This window comes from Corapipo altera, unplaced genomic scaffold, assembly GCF_003945725.1.
Source record: "Corapipo altera isolate COAL_440 unplaced genomic scaffold, ASM394572v1 79, whole genome shotgun sequence".
In the NCBI taxonomy this organism is placed as follows: Eukaryota; Metazoa; Chordata; class Aves; order Passeriformes; family Pipridae; genus Corapipo; species Corapipo altera.
In genome coordinates, this window is record NW_020884927.1 from 1,196,895 (window position 1) to 1,214,770 (window position 17,876).

A 17,876-nucleotide genomic window follows, 5' to 3' on the forward strand; every position below is an offset into this window, starting at 1 on the left:
CCGCCCCAGGCCGCGCTCGGCCGGCGGTGCCGCCCCGCCGGGCCAGGGCGTCCGGCGAGGTGTGGCCGGGGCGGGCCCGGCCCGGGGAGCTGCCGGCTGTCACTTGGCTCGGCCGCTCCGCCCGGCGCCGGCGTCCCCGCGCCACCCGCCTCACCGTTAAGTCTCTTTTCTTCTTCTAGTTTTGATTTGTTTTCCGCTGCTCGTCGCGCCGGGGGGGTGGCGGAGTCGGGGAGAGGGTCTGGGGGCTCCGATTCGCGGTTGTCTTTGCGCCTTGCGTGTGTGGGAACCGGCGACCCTGGGTGTTTCAGCGGAGGAACAGCGGCGGAGCCCGGCGGCCGCGCTGCCCTCGGAGCCGCCCCGAGCACCGGGACGGCGCTTTTAAAGTTTAAATGTGCGCTGTGCCGGTGCCTGGGCTGTACCAGGGCGTCCTGCCCCGGCACTGCGGCACCGCCCGCCCGCTCCCAGGGCTCTGACATCCCCGGGAGCATCTACCCCGAGCGCTCCCGGTCGTCAGTGCCAGTCATTTTGACTGTTGGTGGCATAAAGGGTTTTTTACTAGTATGACTAGTGGCGCTTTTTTTTGCCTTTTTTTTTTTTTTTTTTTTTTTTTTTCCCCCCGCGGATGCCGTTTGCTGCGGTGTAATGCCTGCTGTTGGTGTAGTTTTTGTGGAATGGTTCGGGTGGTCCGGCGTTGGAATGGGCTGCCCGGGGAAGTGGTGGAGTCACCGTCCCTGGAGGCTTTTAAGAGGCGCCTGGAAGTGGCGCCGGGCGATGTGTTTTCGTGGTTTGAGGGATACAGTGGCAACGGTGGGTGGATGGTTGGACTGGATGATCTTAAAGGTCTCTTCTACCCTTGAGGATTCTGTGATTTTATGATTTTTCTGTCTGTGGATGTGAGCTGTAGCCCAGCACCCAATCCTGGCACACTGTGTGAGTTCACATGTAGAGGGTTTTGTGTCAAAAAGCTTCATTGTGTAAGTGAATGATCCAGTGTCTTGAAATTGAAAATTTAACTCTTGACTGGTGAGTTCTATTTTGTTGTTTTGTTTTAGGTTGTTTTTTTGTCAGCTTAAACTACTGCCTTGTACTGCCTTGAAAACTCAAAACCGTGGTGACTAGAAACGTAGTATTTGTGGGACAAATGTGTGGAGCTGTAAATGATTAGTTGTTTTGCATGCAAGCTCCGAATGTTCTGTCAGACTGTCTGCACCGACAGGCAAAGTTTTGCCGTCTCTTTGCCGTAGTTCTGGTTGCTGCAAGAGTTTCATTAGGTAATGCTTCAGATAATTAAATGAAAGTGAGGGTGTGGCCACGTGAACGCTGTAAACTGTCGAAGGTTTCAGTTTCTGTGAGTGAGGCTACTTTAAACAAAGGTGTCCTGCACCCGCCAACCAGGGCAACTGAACTTGCATAATAATGGCCCATTTCTACAACGGGCCGGGGTCCTGTGGAAATTATGTGCATCCAAAGTGGGGTGAGCAGCAGCATATCGAGGGAGGGAATTCTGCCCCTCTGCTCTGCTGTGGTGAGACCCCACCTGAAATGCTCTATCCAGCTCTGGCGCCCCCAGCATAAAAAGGACGTGGAGCTGCTGGACCAAACCCAGAGGCAGCCACAAAGTTGATAAGGGGACTGGAGCACCTCTGCTGTGAAGACAGACTGAGAAAGTTGGGGCTGTTCAACCTGGAGAAGAGAAGATTGCGTGGAGATCTCACAGCACCTTCCAGTGTCTGAAGGGGCTACAGGGAAGCTGGAGAGGGAATCTTCATCAGGAACTGTAGCGATACGACAAGGGGGAATGGCTTTAAACTGAGAGTAGGTTTGGATTGGATATTAGAAAGAAATTCCTCCCTGTGAAGGTGGTGAGGCCCTGGTACAGGTTCCCCAGAGAAGCTGTGGCTGCCCCATCCCTGGAAGTGTTCAAGTCCAGGTTGGACAGGGCTTGGAGCAACCTGGTCTAGTGGGAGGTGTCCCTGCCCATGGCAGCGGGTTGGAACTGGGTGATCTTTAAGGTCCCTTCCAGCCCAAACCATTCTGTGATTCTGTGTTGCTGGATGATGTAGATCATCTTGTAGGCTGCCTAGGCTGGGTGTGGTGGTAACTGAAATAACATGATTTTAAAACTATAAAGCAACTTGTTTGCATGGATTTATTTTACTAAGCTTTGGTGCAGAGCTCAAGTTTGACACGATGACACTGGGAGGACTTGACAGATACAACAGTCCCAATGTGGATGGTGACTTTCATGGCTGGAAATCATTGGGAGTTTGTGCCACCATAGTAAAAGCATCCCTTAAATAGATAAGCATCTAATCTTGGTGCTGCTACATCTGTACTTCAGTTTTTTTTTGACACAGTGCAATGAGCTTTTTTGTGCCTTCTTACACCCCTCTACCAGAGATACAGCTGCTTTCTGCTGAGATAGTTTCATTGTATCAAACAGTCCCGTGGATAAAGGCATTAATGTTATTAGTCTCATTGACTTCAGAGTGCCCAGATGAGGCTGCAGTCCTGTTAATGTCTCTACAGTTGTGCCTGTGTTTGGAATCAGGAGTTAGTGCTCACAGCACTGGGTCTGTTCCACATTACCCTGTCTGTGGCAGGTTGGTGAAGCTGCACAGCGTGAGTGAGAGTGATGAGCTGCTGCTGCTGCTTCTCTTACCCCACTCTGACAGCAACCTGATTCAGTTTGATCAACTGGTAGAAAACTAACCCCACAAAAGAAAAAATGATTGATTTTCTGCTGGGTTGCTAAGTTGAACTGGCTTGTGATGCAGTAAGGTGAGCACTGAGGAGTGATGTGAGTGCTGGGGAAGGTGGGGAGGAATATGTGCATTCTTTCATCACTGTCGAGCTGCTAAATCTTCTCAACTCCATCTCAGAAATTTAAATCAGAGAGTGAGTTCTTTATCAGTGCAGCAGGGCTGTTTGAACTGTGCTACTGATGTACTTCAACTAATATAATTCACCCTATTCAAATCAATATAAGCTGTTAGTATGAGATTAGGTATAGTGACATAATAATGATTACAGAAGGACTCTGGTAGTTGAGTGCAGAGGGAAAACTTCCCTGGTGGAGTTAATATATTAGACATGTGGCTGGATCAGAACATGAGTGTAAAATATATCCGTAGATGTAAGTGCTTGGAAGACAGATGTGTATCCTTGTGCTAATGATATAATAGACTTTAATGGAATGCTCTATTGAGAATAAAATTACTTGTATACATAAGTCTGAAACCTTTGTCAGTATACTAGAGAAAGAATAGAGCAAATAAATGAACTAATCAGTTATACCAGGTTGGTTGAAACTTTGTGAATGCTAACAGAAGTTCTGGCTGTGTTTTGGCTTCTTAAGAACACTCCTCACTGACAGCAGAATTTCACACCAAGTCAGATCCATGGCAATGCACCAGGTGGAGTTGTTATACTGAAACAGAAAAGCTTTTAATGGGATGGAATTATTTAGCTAGATCAAGAAATGTCTTCCCAGCAGGGTCCTGGTATCTGTCTTTGTCATACCAGGTCAGAGACAGAGCTGGTGGTCACTGTTCAGCTTGTCATGGGATTCTTGTGGGAGTTTTTTGACATCACATGTTGTTGTTGAGACACTTTTTAGATGCTACTTCTGAATGCAGTTCAGAGCAAATGCATCAAATGTGAGAAAGTGAAATTTGAAACATTTTTCCCGAAGTTTTCATGCACATTATTCTGCTTTGAGAGAAAATAACAATCGGCTTGGAGTTGACACAGCTGCAGATGAAGGTGCTGCTCTGCTTGTATGTCCTTGGTAGTGTTGAGAGGTTGAAAGCTGTTGTCTTGGACTCTCAAAATTGGCAGGTCTGGTTCTTGTACTTGGCTGAGAGGGTTGCCTGTAAGTTCTGAGAAGAATCCCTCACAGTGGAGTGTTCCTCCTTCCTTGTGGAAGAATTTGAGCATATTCGGCTGAATGGATTTATTTTGGGCTGCAAGAATTGAAATCTTCCAATGTGCAGTTTCTGATAGCTGGAGGTGGAACGAGTTAATTCTTGTTTTGAAGGGCAAGGAGACAAATGAGGAGTACTTTGTTTGTTCTAGAAACTAGGGTATCTTCTTTTCTGTCATAAATGCAAAGATCATTGAAGTCAAAGAAAATACAGAACTTGTGAATGGATAGGCAAACCCTTGTGTGCATCTCCTTAATAAAGGAATGCATTCTCTGTGCCTTTGTACTCTGATTTCTTCACGAACAATGAATCAAGTTACACGAGCTGTCACAACATCCATTTCAATAGATTTCCTCAGAGTACCTCGTGGCACGTGGTGCAGCAGAGGAAAAAAATTCAGTGCATTTTACTTTCAGTAAAACCACTAATCCCTTTTTAGGGCCAGTATTTTTTTTTTCTTTTTTAATTGCTTTTACATCACTTGTGATGAAGCAGAGACACTTTTGCAAGTTGCCATGCCTTTTCATAGCCAAAGGATGTTGTGTATGTCCATACTCGTACAGTTGAGGAGAATCAGCTTCAGAAATGTTTCTTTTATAGAAAAACCTTCACTATAGATTGGATGCAAATTTAGTAGCTGACTGATGCCAGTGATTTAATGTTAGAACTCATGAAATATATTCATATTTTTCTACTGCATTTTGTGACATTTGATGGATATATGACTGCTCATGTCATTTATCTTCCTGGTTCACAGCTAGAGGTAGTGACACATGCTTGGAGATTCTTTACTGCTTTTCTATCTGCAAGTGTGTGGTGTATCTTGATTGCTCTTTTTTTTTTTTTGGCTACCTTAGTATCCCTAAAAGCTTTTTTATGTTTTCTAGCTGAAGACAGATCACATTTTATTGGTACATTTCTTTTACCGTTGAAGCTTTTTTGGTTTTAATTATCATTTTACAAAGTCGTAATGATTGGAATGTGAGTTCTTCTGGGATATTTGCTGCTTGTGTTACAAGACAAAATACCAGAATGTTATCTAAAATTTTACTCAGAGCAGCAAACATTCACGAGCTCCTTGGGCATTGCTGGTGTTTGTTACTTCCAGCTTTTTTGTTGCATCAGCTTTACATAGTTGTGTCCATTGTCATTACATACACCCTGGCTCTTGGGTGCGGTGCAACCGGGGCTGGTAAAGTATTTCTAAGACAAATAGTATTAGCAGAGAGATTAAATACCAGGAAAACTCCTGAATAGCTTGAATCCTCCGACTTTTCAGCTTAAAAATAACGAGATGAAAAATCCCCAGTTTTGTAGCAGAAATAATTTTGAAGCAGCAAAGTGAAGATTGCAGGCTTTTGAGATAATGTGGTGGGGAGGTGTTCAGGTGAAGTTTGTGTCCATGAAACGTCATGCAGTTGGGAGTTGTCCTTGAATTTTGAATATTCACTTCCTTTCAGAACCTTTGTCCCTGAAATGCATTTAATTTGAAGGCTTATTATGTAAATGAGCATTGAAAGAAGGTGGGGGGAGGACCCATCTCGTTCTGCAGAGTCAGCTGTAGATTCTGGAGATGTGGAGCTTTTTGGACAAACACGTCACACATTTGTTTGTTGTGCTGGAATTTGTCCTCAGTCCTGGGGAAGGTCAGTACATCTCATGGTGTTGAAAGACAAAGTTTTCTCAAAATATACTCAAGCCAAAAAAAAAAAAAAGCAGCATGTTGTTTCAAAAAAACATTTTAAAAGCCCATAAACATAACCAAACAAGTCTTAGAACAGTGTATTATGGATATTTTTAGCTCTCTTTTAAATGGGATAATGCAGTATGGTTAAGAGCTTGGATTTCAGAAAAACGAGTAGGTAAAGGTATTTTTATTCCAGACTCAAGCATATCGTAATAAATTGTATTGTGTGGTATTTGAGAACGCATGGAAAGTGTTTCTGGCATCTTTATAATTTCCATCACCTTCAGTGGGCTGGCTCAGAAAAACAGTTTGCTTGACTGGGGGTGGTGGTGCCCGTCCACCTGTGTGTGTCTGTTGCTGCCAGCAGTGCACAAGTGTAGATGCTCAGGCAGGAGGGGCTTTAGGTCTTTGGGATTCAGAACTCAGCTTTCAGTTCACCGTACACAGAAACTTAAAGTATTTTTGTAAACAGGGAAAAACATCCCTAAAACTGATTATTTGTGTCTGTGCCCATTTCCTCCCCAGACAAGTTGTCTGTGCTGGGTGGGGTGTGGGTGCAGTGGGACAGGCTGGAGCAGGGTGTGGAGGCTCCCATGGTGCCCTTGATCTCCAGTGGTGTCTGCACTGGTGAGAAGATGATGACAGGAATGACTCTTGTTTTCCCCAGTCCCACCACTCTCCTCAAGGAAAAGGCAGCAGCTTTTAAGTATTTGCTCTTGGGGAACAGCAGCCAGTGCTGATCAGACTGTTCCCCGATGTTTCCATGATGTTTCCATGCCTCCTCCTTCTGCTTGCATGGAAGTTGTTGCTATGGTATGACATAGCTAAAACCAATAAAGCAAAAAGAACAGGAAAACTTCTTTTAGTCTGTACCAGACTCCCAGTCTGCTTTGCTTTACCACATAATCCCACTGACTTTCTGCCTGAATAAGGCAAGAGAGACCCAGGCATGAAGAAAGGAATGGGTGGATTCTTGTGTTGGCACTGCTGCCTTATTGTAGCTTAAAACTGTGTGAAACATTGTCCTCGTGCACTGCACACCCAGTTTGTAGCAAAACCTGCCACTGTGTGGATAAAACATTTAAGAATATCCCACGGAAGCCAATGTTAATAATTTGTTTCATTCCATAACCTTAGCAAAGCTTCAGCTTTTCTTTTGTGGTATCCCTTTTGTTTGGTATCACTTGTGTTTTTATAAGAAACAAAGTCTTGAGGAATACTGTTCCCTTTGCATACTGGGGTTTTTTTGCATAACCGCTAAATGTTAGTGAAAATATCAGTGGGTGATCTCTTTCTCACATTCTCTGCCTTCTCTGAATCTGTGCAAACTTCTGAGTTTCCTCTTTCCTTTTCTTACCAAGTCTGTGCTACTAAGAAAAAAATCATACTGAGAATACATGAAAAAGCTTCACAATCGGACCAATACACCAGTTTCTTTTCTTCCCTTTTTCTGCTCTCTATGCCAGTTCTTCAAAAGTTCATTGCATTTTTCTCTCCTTCCTGTCTTTCTCATTTTCTTCCTTGTTACATTTTGCTTCTCTCACCATTTTTCTTTCTCTTTTTCCCAGCCTTGGTTTTAATCTCTTCACATTTTTGTGTATCTTTGCTAAGCATGTTCTACTTTCCTATCTCCCATTCCTTTTAAAATGTTGTTCTCTTAACTGTGTTGACTTGTTATTTTGTTATCTTTTGTACCTTTCAATGACATCCTTGGTATATTTAGTTTTAAATGTAGTGCTGGTTTCTCATCTTCCTTTTTTATCTGGCACTGGTTTTCTCTTTGTTTCCATTCCCTCCTTTCTCGTGCTTTCTCATGCGTTTTCTGATCTGTCAGTTCTCCTCAGCATCTTCTTGTAGGAACAGTGTTTGTAGAAGAGAGTGGTTGTCATGTCCCGTGTCCATCCTTCCCCATTTTTTCTCCCAGGAGCTGGGAGTACATCCTTTCCTTGCTTGTTTCTCTCAGGTCCTCATCTGCAGCAATTCTGCTGTGCCTTCTCTCGTGCACTTTATTTTTTGTCTTGGACACGTGAGTAAAGAATGAGATGGGCCCTTGGTGTGGGATTGAAATGTCAGAACACAATGGTGTTTGTATCTCAATCCCTCACCCAGGGAGAGACTTGGCAAACCAGCCTTGAATGGACCTGTGTGGCATGTCTGTCTCCCAGTGAGCAATCCAATAACCAGGAGGTCAGTTCTGTTGATTCTATGGTCTTCCACCTTTTTTCAGCAAACTTAAGATCCTCATGAGCTTATCCAACCTGTGGATAACCTTTTGCCGTCACTGCTGTCTCCTCAGAAGTCCTTTGATGTTTTGTCTGCTGAGCTCAATCTTTTCATTTAAGCTCTGCATTAAATAGAGATGGATCATTTAGTTTAGCAAAAGTCTTTTTGAAACAATCATTTCAGAATGTAGTTTTTATGTATTTCATCTTATTTGTGAGACTTTGAGACTTTTGTATTGATGTAAAGCATATTTTAAAAATAATTTAAACTTCTGTAGCATAATTTTTAAGTTGAATATTGATCAGAGAATAATACTAATTTCAGTATATTTTGGTGTTTAACTGGTCCACTACCCTGCATGCAAGTGCTGTAAACAGACATGGCAACTGTTTCTTCTCTCTCTGTTTTCTCCACCACCCCTTTTTCTGTACTCTTTATAGCATTAAAGATTCTTCTCTGTTTGTTTTAATTTCTTGCAGGATATTGAATTATATAAGTACTTGGGATTTTTGTTGATTATTCTTGTGAGCTATAGCAATAGAGAGAAGCTATTTTATTAATAGGTAGGAATTCAGAGGTTGATGGGAATCAACATCATTTTTTTGTAGACTTTGAAAAGCTGATAAATTTCTCCCTATCTTCCAAAGGAGAGGGAGAAGGACACCTAAACCCCAAACTCTTAGAGTTCCTGGGATTACACCACGACAGAAAACAACTGCAGTGTTGCCTTCCTGAAACTGTAGACAGCTCCAGAATGCTCAGTTCTTATGTGTCGTGTTTTACAGTCAGCAGCAACCTGAGTTAAGCACAACTGCTCAGTGGGTCTCAGCTGAGTTGGATGGTACACTTTGGAGCTGGCACTGTGGGTATTTCTTAGGCTAAATACAGCAGGATGCTTTGGGATTTCTTCCTGGCTTGTATGGAATGGAGAAGAGGTTGAGTGACCTTTTATAGAGGGGCCTTACAGACTCCTGAAGGAGTTGAGATAGAGTTATTGCCCACTAGTGATCATCAGCACACATCTGTGAGAATAACTCACTGATCACTATCTGTAGTGTTCTCTGTATAAGATGTTCTCTAAAGTGTGTCTGAATGTGTTCTGTTCAGCTCAGGTGAAGGACTGACAGTCTTTCGTGTCAGGATGAAAGAAGCAATTTCAAACTTCTTTAGTCTGGTACTTTCTATAGAAAGTTAGGGAATACACAGAGTATGTTACAATTCTACATTCTCAGGACATCCTAAAATAAACCATATAGATTGGTGTGTGTATAATAACAACTTTAGTCCCCAACTAAGTTTTCCTATCTATTCTAGTAATCCTAATGATAAGAATAAATCCCAAGCAATTACATAAAGATGGATACTTTAACCCTTAAGAAATTTTTGCTTGTCCAAACGTTCTCCTATGCTAAATTGACATATTGGGTAGGTTTTGTTGTACTTGTGTTTGGGCAAGAAACTGATACTGGTCTGATAGAATATTTTCAGCAGCTCCCAAAATCAGTTCTTTATGGAAAATTCCCTCACTTCTGTTAATATTTGTTTTCTACATTTCTAACCTAAGAGCTCTTTGGTGCAGTGATGGAGAGGTTCAATTGGATGATTTCCCAGGCAGGGCAGGGTTATGATTTACAGCATGAATGATGTGCAGCACAAAGCTGCTGTTCTGCATGAATGAGCTCTGCAGCACCTGTCCTAGAAGCAGAACTTTCTAACTCCACACGGCCCAAAACTATTGGATACTTAAAAAAACAAAACACCTGCCCCTTCTTTCTAGAATTCATGTTATTGTGGGCTTCACTAATGTGTGTGCACATGTGTGTCTGTACCTATATAAATAATCTTGCATACCTCTCCCACGCTCTTTCAAACATTTATTTGGACTCTTTAAAGAAAGTCACAACCAAAGGCTTTTTAAAGACCTATGTTCTTCTTATTGATAGTTTTTCTTGGGGCACAAGAACTGTTTAACTGCCCTAAATATATGACTGAATGTGAGGACCAAACTTCACTGTTGGTCTCTGAATGTTCTTAAAATTATTTAGGATAAAAATCCTTGTCACAAAATGTCCAGGTAGTGATCTGTTCCAATAAGTAGCACACAATGTTAATTTTGTGGGACGTTTGGTCTCCTTTTATCAGAAGAATGATCTTTATATTTGAATGCCCTTTTGTGTGGCACACTGTGTAGAGAGGTGAGAGCAAAAGAAATTTTCAGAAATTAAGAAAGTAAGAAGAAATACATCTGGGAGTGAATGAGAGAAGAGAGAGGAAATTGTGGCTTTATGACTCTGTCAGAGGTCTAGAACTTCCTGTTGGAATTCTGTGATCACCTAATTTTTTCTTTCCATACCAGAAGTGTTGTCAGTGTGTTATGAGGACAGCTCAGTAAGCACATGTTGGGATTTCTTTTGTTTTGTTTTTTTCTTTTTTCCATTATTAAAACCCTCTGGTGATAGTGGCTGGGAGTTCACACTTTTTTAGATTCACTGGGAGTCCTGCCTTTGAAGTTCACAGGAGCACAACGGCAACTCCAGTCCTGACTTTTTTCCTGGCTCTAGTGTCCTTCCAGACAGTTCTCTCTGCCTGTCCCCCTGACAGAGACAGGTGACACATTCATCTGTCACTGGTGGAGTTGGGTATTTTCACCAGACATTTATGAGTTCGTGCCTCTGTGAGCCCTGTGTGTGCAGAGTTCCACTGTGAACACCTTCAGACTTTCTGGGATACTTCTTACTGTGATCTAAATTGCCTTGACCTCTGGGTCTCCTTTTATCACGTTCACAGTTCTTTGTAACAAATAAGAAGAAACCCAAACCCTTCTTTATCCACGGAATTACCTGGTTCCTGCAGAACTGCAAGAAACTTTAACCACAGGTGTGATTTGGTACTGATTGTCTGACCTTGTTCATGTTGTGAGCTTGAAATCATCAAATGAGGTGGACATTTATCATAGTGATGAAGGTTATATTCTCTTTAGCCAAAGACAGATTTGTTCTTACTTTATACCTCTTTGGTTCTTACCTGACTTCTTTTTTTTTTTTTGTAGATAAATTGGCACGATGTGGAGCAATACATCAAGTGAGGTGCCTCTGCAAAATCTGAGGCATAACCAAAGCAAGGATTCAACCAGAGGTATGGGTTTTCTCTGCTCTATTGCCTTGTTTTGGGAGATGTTTTGTCATGAGTTGTTTGAGCTGTGGGGAGTTGTTGCAGAAAGCTTTCTCCTGCCTCACTTTGGAAGCTCAGCCCATGTGTTACACAGTTCCCCTTTTGCAGATGACAGTTCTGTACTCTGATCTGTGGAGTATTTGCTGATCTGCATTAGCAATTGCCAGCCTGGAATATGGTTGCCAAGATGGCACAGAGACAGGGATTTTTTGAGTGCTGTGGAGGAGGAGCAGTGCAGGAACAGAAACTGGAACTGTTGACTCTTGAAAGGAGTGAGGAAGAGCCTGTGTCACGGTTGCTCCCAACTCTCGCTCAGTTCCAAGGTGGTGAAGACACTTGAATCACATCAGTACATCACCACTAAGATGACTTTTACAGCAGTTTTGTCTCCCTGAACTGGAGAAATCTAGTTGACTTTTTGCTGTTATGATTACTCTGTGATTTAGGAAAGGAGGGGCCAAAAAAACCCTACAGTACATCCCTGAAAGGAAGAAAGGTCTGGTCTGTGGAGCAGCTGAGTCGCGTGCTAGGTCTGTGGTTTGGGATCAGTCATATGATCTCCAGCGTGACAAAACTGGACTCCAGAAGTGATTTTGAAAGTAGAGAAAGATTATTATTTTATCTGTGATAAGAGGACATTATTGCTGATTATTTCCTGTCATATAATCAGTTTCTTTTAAAGTTACCTACCTTGTGAAAATGAAGTGTTCTGTGGACACAAAGCACCGTCTCTTGAAGTCAAAGAAAGTTGGTTTTGCACTACTTCCCTAACTCTCTTCCTTCCTGTTATTGCATCTTACCTGAAATGCAATTGGCAGCTTTTTTACTACATGGAAAAGATTATTTTTCTAACACTCCAGTACTGCTACTCTCCATGGTTCTGACACAGGGATGTTGTGTTTTATAAACAATTAGATTATCTAAGAAAACCATTATAAATCAAAAGAAGAGAGGAACTAAGGAAGTAAATATTTATAGAGGAGAACACTACTGCATCCTTCTGAGCTGGATTGCTCATAGAGCACGTGCTGTCTGTTGAGATTAAAAGGCTGACGTTGATTAGTGCCTCCTGCTTGTTCACAAACATTGTTTCTGTTTTGTTTGTAGGGTGCACAGCTCAAAAAGTTTGCTATTCAAAATTCTTCTGTTCAAAGCTTGGTTTTTGAGTAGAGTCTTTCAGTGACCGTGTATTCATGCTTAGTTTACTGAAGAGGAAAATGGAAGGGGAAAAAAAGGTAGCTAAACTATAGTGTAATGGAAACATGTAATATATTTATGTTGGGGTAGATAACTAGCTTTATTTTATCTTCTAAACATCTAAGCATCTTCTGTTACATGTTCTGGATTTGATTTCAAGTGTAATGCATTCAACCTAACTTAGTGAACTCATTAAATATGACATTAAATACTTTATTGCTCTGTTAAGGTGAGCCTTGACTGATAACAGCCTTTCACAGAAGATATTACAGGCTGGAACTGGGTCACGAAAAGAACTTGATTGGGGAACCCATGGAAATTGTTTTGAAGCAACATTTTATTTCATTGTTTCCCATGTACTAATGAGAAATTACTTTCTTTGTTTCTGCCCTGTAAGATCAAACTGCAGCATGGGCTTCTTTTTCTCAGACTAAGGCTGCTGTAAGTACTGATTTTTTTTTTTCTTTGTTTTTTTTTTTTCCCCTTACTTATTTTCCAATCAGTTAATGGCTACAAAAGCTTTACCAAAGTATTATTTTGCTCAGTGATTGTCTCTTAAACAAGCTGAAAATGGGAGAAGCACTTGGAGTACATGAATGTTGAACATCTTGGGAAAGGTTTTCTGCACACAGTAGAAGAAATTTTTGCCACAGCAAGCTTGGTCTTGAGTATCGTAGTACATGTTAAACCTGGAGTGTAATATTACCTTTTGATTTAAGAAAGTGGTGACTTCTCATGTTTCTGAGAACTTGAAAAAATAGCTCTCTCGTCTCTGACTCAAACCAGTCAGAAACTGGGACACCACTGGTGTATTTAATGATTTTCTATCTTTGAACATTGCAATTGCTGTCTTTCTGTTGGAATTTAACTTAGGTGCTTAAGGTATCATAGTAGTTTCTGAAACCTGGCTTCGGTTGAGCCAAACAGTTTGATTTTTCAGGGAATTCAGCTCTTTCCCATAACCTTGTCCCTCACTTTTCTTAACAGCTGAGCGTCAGTGTGGGGTTTTACATGTGGAATCTTGTATCATGCTCCATTTTGAAGGGAGTATTACAGAATTTTTTTCCAAATGGAATTAATATTTTATTCAGGGCAAGCATTAAGTCTCTGAATGGCGTGTTATTATTAATTTTTTCACAACAGCCTACTTATGGGAACAAAACTATGCATAAAACCTAATTCAGATAATCTTATTAAACAAAACATAATAGTAATTTCTGGCCATAATACAATACAGTTTTGTAACATCAGCCTTGTGAAGTTGCTTTTGCCTGTGGTTTTATTCTTCGTGAGAAAGGAAAAATGTGTCGTGTTGGGGTGGGGGGTGGGAGAAAAATGTAGCTTAAAAATGGAAAACAATATTCTTATTTGCATTATCTTCAAACTTTAGCTACGTCATATAGAGAACAAATTGGAAATAGCCCCCACCGGCACGGCTGTGTTTGATTCAGTCATGGATGCCAAGAAACCCTCTGCCAGTGGCAGCAGGAAAGCCAGCAGGAAGGGTATGTATTATTGAGGACACAAGGTGTAAGGCAGCCTAGAGCCACTGCATTCTGGGAAATCTGATTTCTCCTCCCTGCCCCCAAGTTGTCTCCTGCCAGTGATCTTTATTCATGACGCACTAATTGACCAGGAGAAACTAATGTTTCCTTCCCTGGGGTTAGGGAGGAGAGTGTTCTGCCCTAGCCACTTGGTTGGAGGGGGTGGCAGGACTTTCCCCACGCTGTGAGTGAGCAGTGCTTATCCCATTCTGAGAACAAGTTTGCTAAATCTGATGCTTCCTTTATTTCATGTAAGGACAACCTTTGCTTTGAAGAAATAAGCCCTCCTTTTATATACTAAGAGTATTCTGGTGTGCCACTGGAGAACAGGCAGATCGACCTCTAGTGGCAACACAGTCAACTTTACAGATTTAATTACTTACAGTGAATCTTTAAGCATTATCTCTCTTTAAATTATTATTTCAAGCACTTACTGCCTTGCTCCTAGTTTTTGAAATCAACTTGTTGAAAAAGAGAGGGAGTACTTTCAGTGCTGCTGAAACCCAAGAAAAACTGTGTGTTAATTGTTCAGCTTTCTCTTTCTGGAGACGTGGGTCCATAAAGGATTCTTTGGTTTCTGCTTCAGCTTCCCGGTCTTCCAGCCAAAATAAATCAAGCAAGGAGAAGTCCTCACGCAGCCCCCTTCGAGCGACCACTCTGGAAAGCAACGTGAAAAAATGCAGCCGTGTGGAATTTCGTGAACCGTTGGCTTCATACAGGTTGGTGCTGGGACAGCTGACTGTTAAAGGAAAACATGCTGAGATCAGATTTAATCTAGCAGTGGTGCTTTTAACAACTCCTCAGAAGTTGGTTTGCTTCCTCCCATCACCCAGCCACCTGAGCAGCATGTGGGGTTGGACTTTTTTAGTAAATATTACAAATGTGTTTTTTGTTCAGTGAATGCGAGTTTAGTGTCAAATGTGTTGAAACGGGGCCAGATCATCAAGTTGGTGTGGCTGTGACCTTTGTGTCCTGATGGGTTTGATAGGTGTTTAATTTCAGTAATAAAGACCAAAAAGAGCATTTCCTCATGCTTTTTCAACTTTGTTTCAAATTCTTCAGCACATGTTCCCAAATGTGTTACCGCAAGACAGTGTAGAGCAAGAAAATCTAGTACTAAAGATGCATTACACTTTTGTGTGTGTGAGCAACCCAAACAAGAACAGTTTCTCATAGACAAAACATCACACAGAACAGGCCATGTAACGTGATTTTTGTCCTGACATCTAAATTTTGATCCTTTTTTCCCCTACTTATGTCACTGTGAGATGGTTCTCCTTCCTTGTTGCACATGAGACTGATTTGGGTCAATTTTGTTAATTGAGTAGCTCATACATTAATTATGCTTCTCTTTTAAGTTCTACACCTTTTATTTAAAGCTTTTTTTAAAAAATTGAAGGGTGACAATACTGCTTGCTGATTTTTCTATTCTTCAACTTTATATATAGTCCTGTTCAGACAGAGAGTGCAGCAAATGAAATTTTGAACAGAAGTCTCTTTCAGTTTCATCAGACTTGCAGTATTTAATGTGAAGTGAGCAGACTTTAAAAGAACTTGCCTTTAAGTGGAGACAAGGTAGAGGAAGTCATTCATTTAGTTGATGAACGTGCTGATTGCTGGGTTGGAAGGTCCTACGGTTGTGCTTCTGATGGTGACTTTTTTTTTTTCCCCTTCTGTTGCATCAGGGATATATATAGTTCTCTGTCTTATCACAGTTCTAGCCAACTTGAGGCCAAGCAACTGCTCTCTGGCTTGGACTTGAGCGAAGCAGAGGGGAAGGCTGAGCTCACAGGCCGCCTGACACACGCCCAGGAGGAGCGGGATGGGCACAGCAGAGACTTTGAAAGCCCCTGTTCTTCCGCTGCAGACGAGACTGTTGTTAGGTATTTGAACGACCGGCCGACAATTGATGCCCTGCAGAATAACGAGGCCTTTCTTAGGGTTGCAGCATCTCCAAGGTCGGAAGAGGAAAAAACCAGTGGCTCCAGAGGAGATGAGAGTAGCACTAAAGCTTCTCAGAGTAACACGTCCCAGGACAGTGAACTGAAAGTGTCTTCCCCTTCTGCCGCGAGTATTTGTAGTGCTCACAGGCTGGAAATCCTGAAACAGCGGCAGCACGATGCCAAGTTGGAGAAGCTGAAGGAGCGGATCCGAAAGCAGTGGGAGAATTCTGAAGAGCCCAGTGGCAGAGGGCAGCACTTGGGATGTGCTGAGCAGCCTGTGGTGGTCAGTAACATGGAGAACACGGTGACTCCCAAAGTCAGGAAGGTGACAGCTGTGCCTGCTGCTCCATCATACAGAGGTACGGAGGTGCAGATCCCCTCCCTGTGGGTTTTACGGGGTGAGGAGTGGAGTTCAATTCACTGAGCAACATGTCAAAGCATGGACCTGTCTCACAGCTGTGTTTGGGCAAGGGGGGGGTGAATAACATGGTTTGATTGCAGATATGGACAAGAAAGAAAAGAAATTCTTGCCAATTTACAGAAGTGTCGATTCCTTTGAAATTCTTCCTGTCTCTTCTTACAAGTACTATAAAAATAAACTCACTGTATTGGTGTTTTGGGTTTATTTCAATAACTTTTTTATGGTCTCAGAGCTTGGTAACATTGTTTTGATTGAAGAAGCCTTTCATATTGCTAATAATCTTTTCGTCAGCCAATCTGCTGTTTTTCAGCTGTGAGCAAGTGGCAGACTGGTATATTGCTTCCTTCTAATTTAGCATTAGAAATTCAAGTAGTTCCTTTCTTACTTGGCAGATTCTCACCCCTTCCCTCCCGAAAAAAAGCTGTATTTACATTTTTTGCAGTTACTTTAAACTCTTGAATTGTTCACTTTCAGGTTTCAATCCCGCTGAAACAAAGATTCGCACTCCAGATGGAAAGATCTGGCACGCGGACGAGTTTCGTATTAGTCGGGAGTTGTACAGAGATATAGCACGCCAGTTAAAAGGTGAGCCACAGGCAGGACTGACTGAGCCACACAGCCTTCTCTGAGAGGCAGAGAAATATGTTTTGTGCAACTCTTAAGTCATGGAAACAAAAAATGGAAGCAGTGGGTGTTAAATGTATTGTACTTCTCTCCACAGGAAGAGTAACTTACTGAACACTAAAACAACCCCATTCTCTCATTCAAATACTTTTAGTAGAAAACCAGTATTAGAAAGAATCAGATGATGGCTTTTCTTTGAAACAGGAAAAAAAGTTACCATCCAAATGTCTTTTGTTTAATTTTGTAGTTTCTTTACATGTGTTTGCATGAGTGAATGCAATTTCATGTTTAAAAGGACAAAACCCACTTTTGGTTTCTGTTTTAAAATGTACTACTCCAAGACACAATCTTTATGAATTTTTCACTCTGGAAAGCTGCAGTACCATTGGCAGCTCTTCTCTCTGGGTGAGCTGGAGTAGGATGCCCAAGTGTGCTTTTTTTATTTGCTAGGCTGGTTTCAGTGGAGTACTGTAAGATTAAATTACTTCTGACTGACTGAGTTGGGGGAGGAGAAAGAGATCAAGTGAATAAAAAGGAAGGGAATGGAAAATAAAATCCCCAGAGAACTTCTCCTTTTGCAACTGAAGAGTTTACTTATTAAGAATAACCTTTCTCTGGTCAAAACATTTAAGACTGGAGGAAAATGCATTGAGATTTAAACTTGTAGGTGTCCATGTATACTGATAGTGTAGTGGCTGGTACTTGTAGAGCATGATAAGTTAGTGAGGACTTTTCCTGGAATCACTCATAAAAAAAAGTTCAGAAAGAAGAGATACTCCTTTTCAGTAAAATTGTTTTGCAAATACTCTGTGAAATTAATGCCAAATTTCCACAGACTTTTAATCTACACTAGAATTTATTTTTTTAGTTTTGACAAGCATAATATAAATGATTATGAGTTGTTTATAGAAATTCAGGTTTTTTAAAAGGCTTCATTGAAGAGGTCCAGTTAAAAAGGCATTTGGATCATGTGTCTAGTGCCAGCAGAAGGAAGGATCTGTGTGTCTGTTGATCCACACTCCTGTCCTGATCCCATGCATAGAACAGCTGTTGTGGAACGTGTCTCCTTTCTGACCTGAAAAGATTATCCTCAATAGCTGATTTCTGGTAATCAAATGCTGGTGATGCACGTAGTATATA

At 41.7% G+C, this 17,876-nt stretch overlaps 1 protein-coding gene across 11 annotated transcripts in view; it reads left to right on the forward strand.

Annotated features, from left to right (window-relative positions):
• Positions 1 to 125: 125 nt before the first annotated feature.
• Positions 126 to 17,876, forward strand: part of CEP350 (centrosomal protein 350) — a 68,864-nt gene continuing 51,113 nt past the window's right edge. For 7 of the 11 annotated variants that reach the window (XM_027658322.1, XM_027658327.1, XM_027658328.1 and 4 more), the window contains exons 1-7: positions 135 to 155; positions 10,886 to 10,971; positions 12,602 to 12,645; positions 13,595 to 13,709; positions 14,335 to 14,467; positions 15,434 to 16,050; positions 16,587 to 16,697. In XM_027658322.1, the coding sequence (XP_027514123.1) occupies positions 10,899 to 10,971; positions 12,602 to 12,645; positions 13,595 to 13,709; positions 14,335 to 14,467; positions 15,434 to 16,050; positions 16,587 to 16,697 (1,093 nt within the window). In that variant the 5' untranslated portion in view covers positions 135 to 155; positions 10,886 to 10,898. Of the gene's footprint in view, positions 156 to 10,885; positions 10,972 to 12,163; positions 12,243 to 12,601; positions 12,646 to 13,594; positions 13,710 to 14,334; positions 14,468 to 15,433; positions 16,051 to 16,586; positions 16,698 to 17,876 lie in introns of those variants that run through there. The other 4 variants (XM_027658324.1, XM_027658330.1, XM_027658331.1 and 1 more) reach the window with 3 other exon arrangements.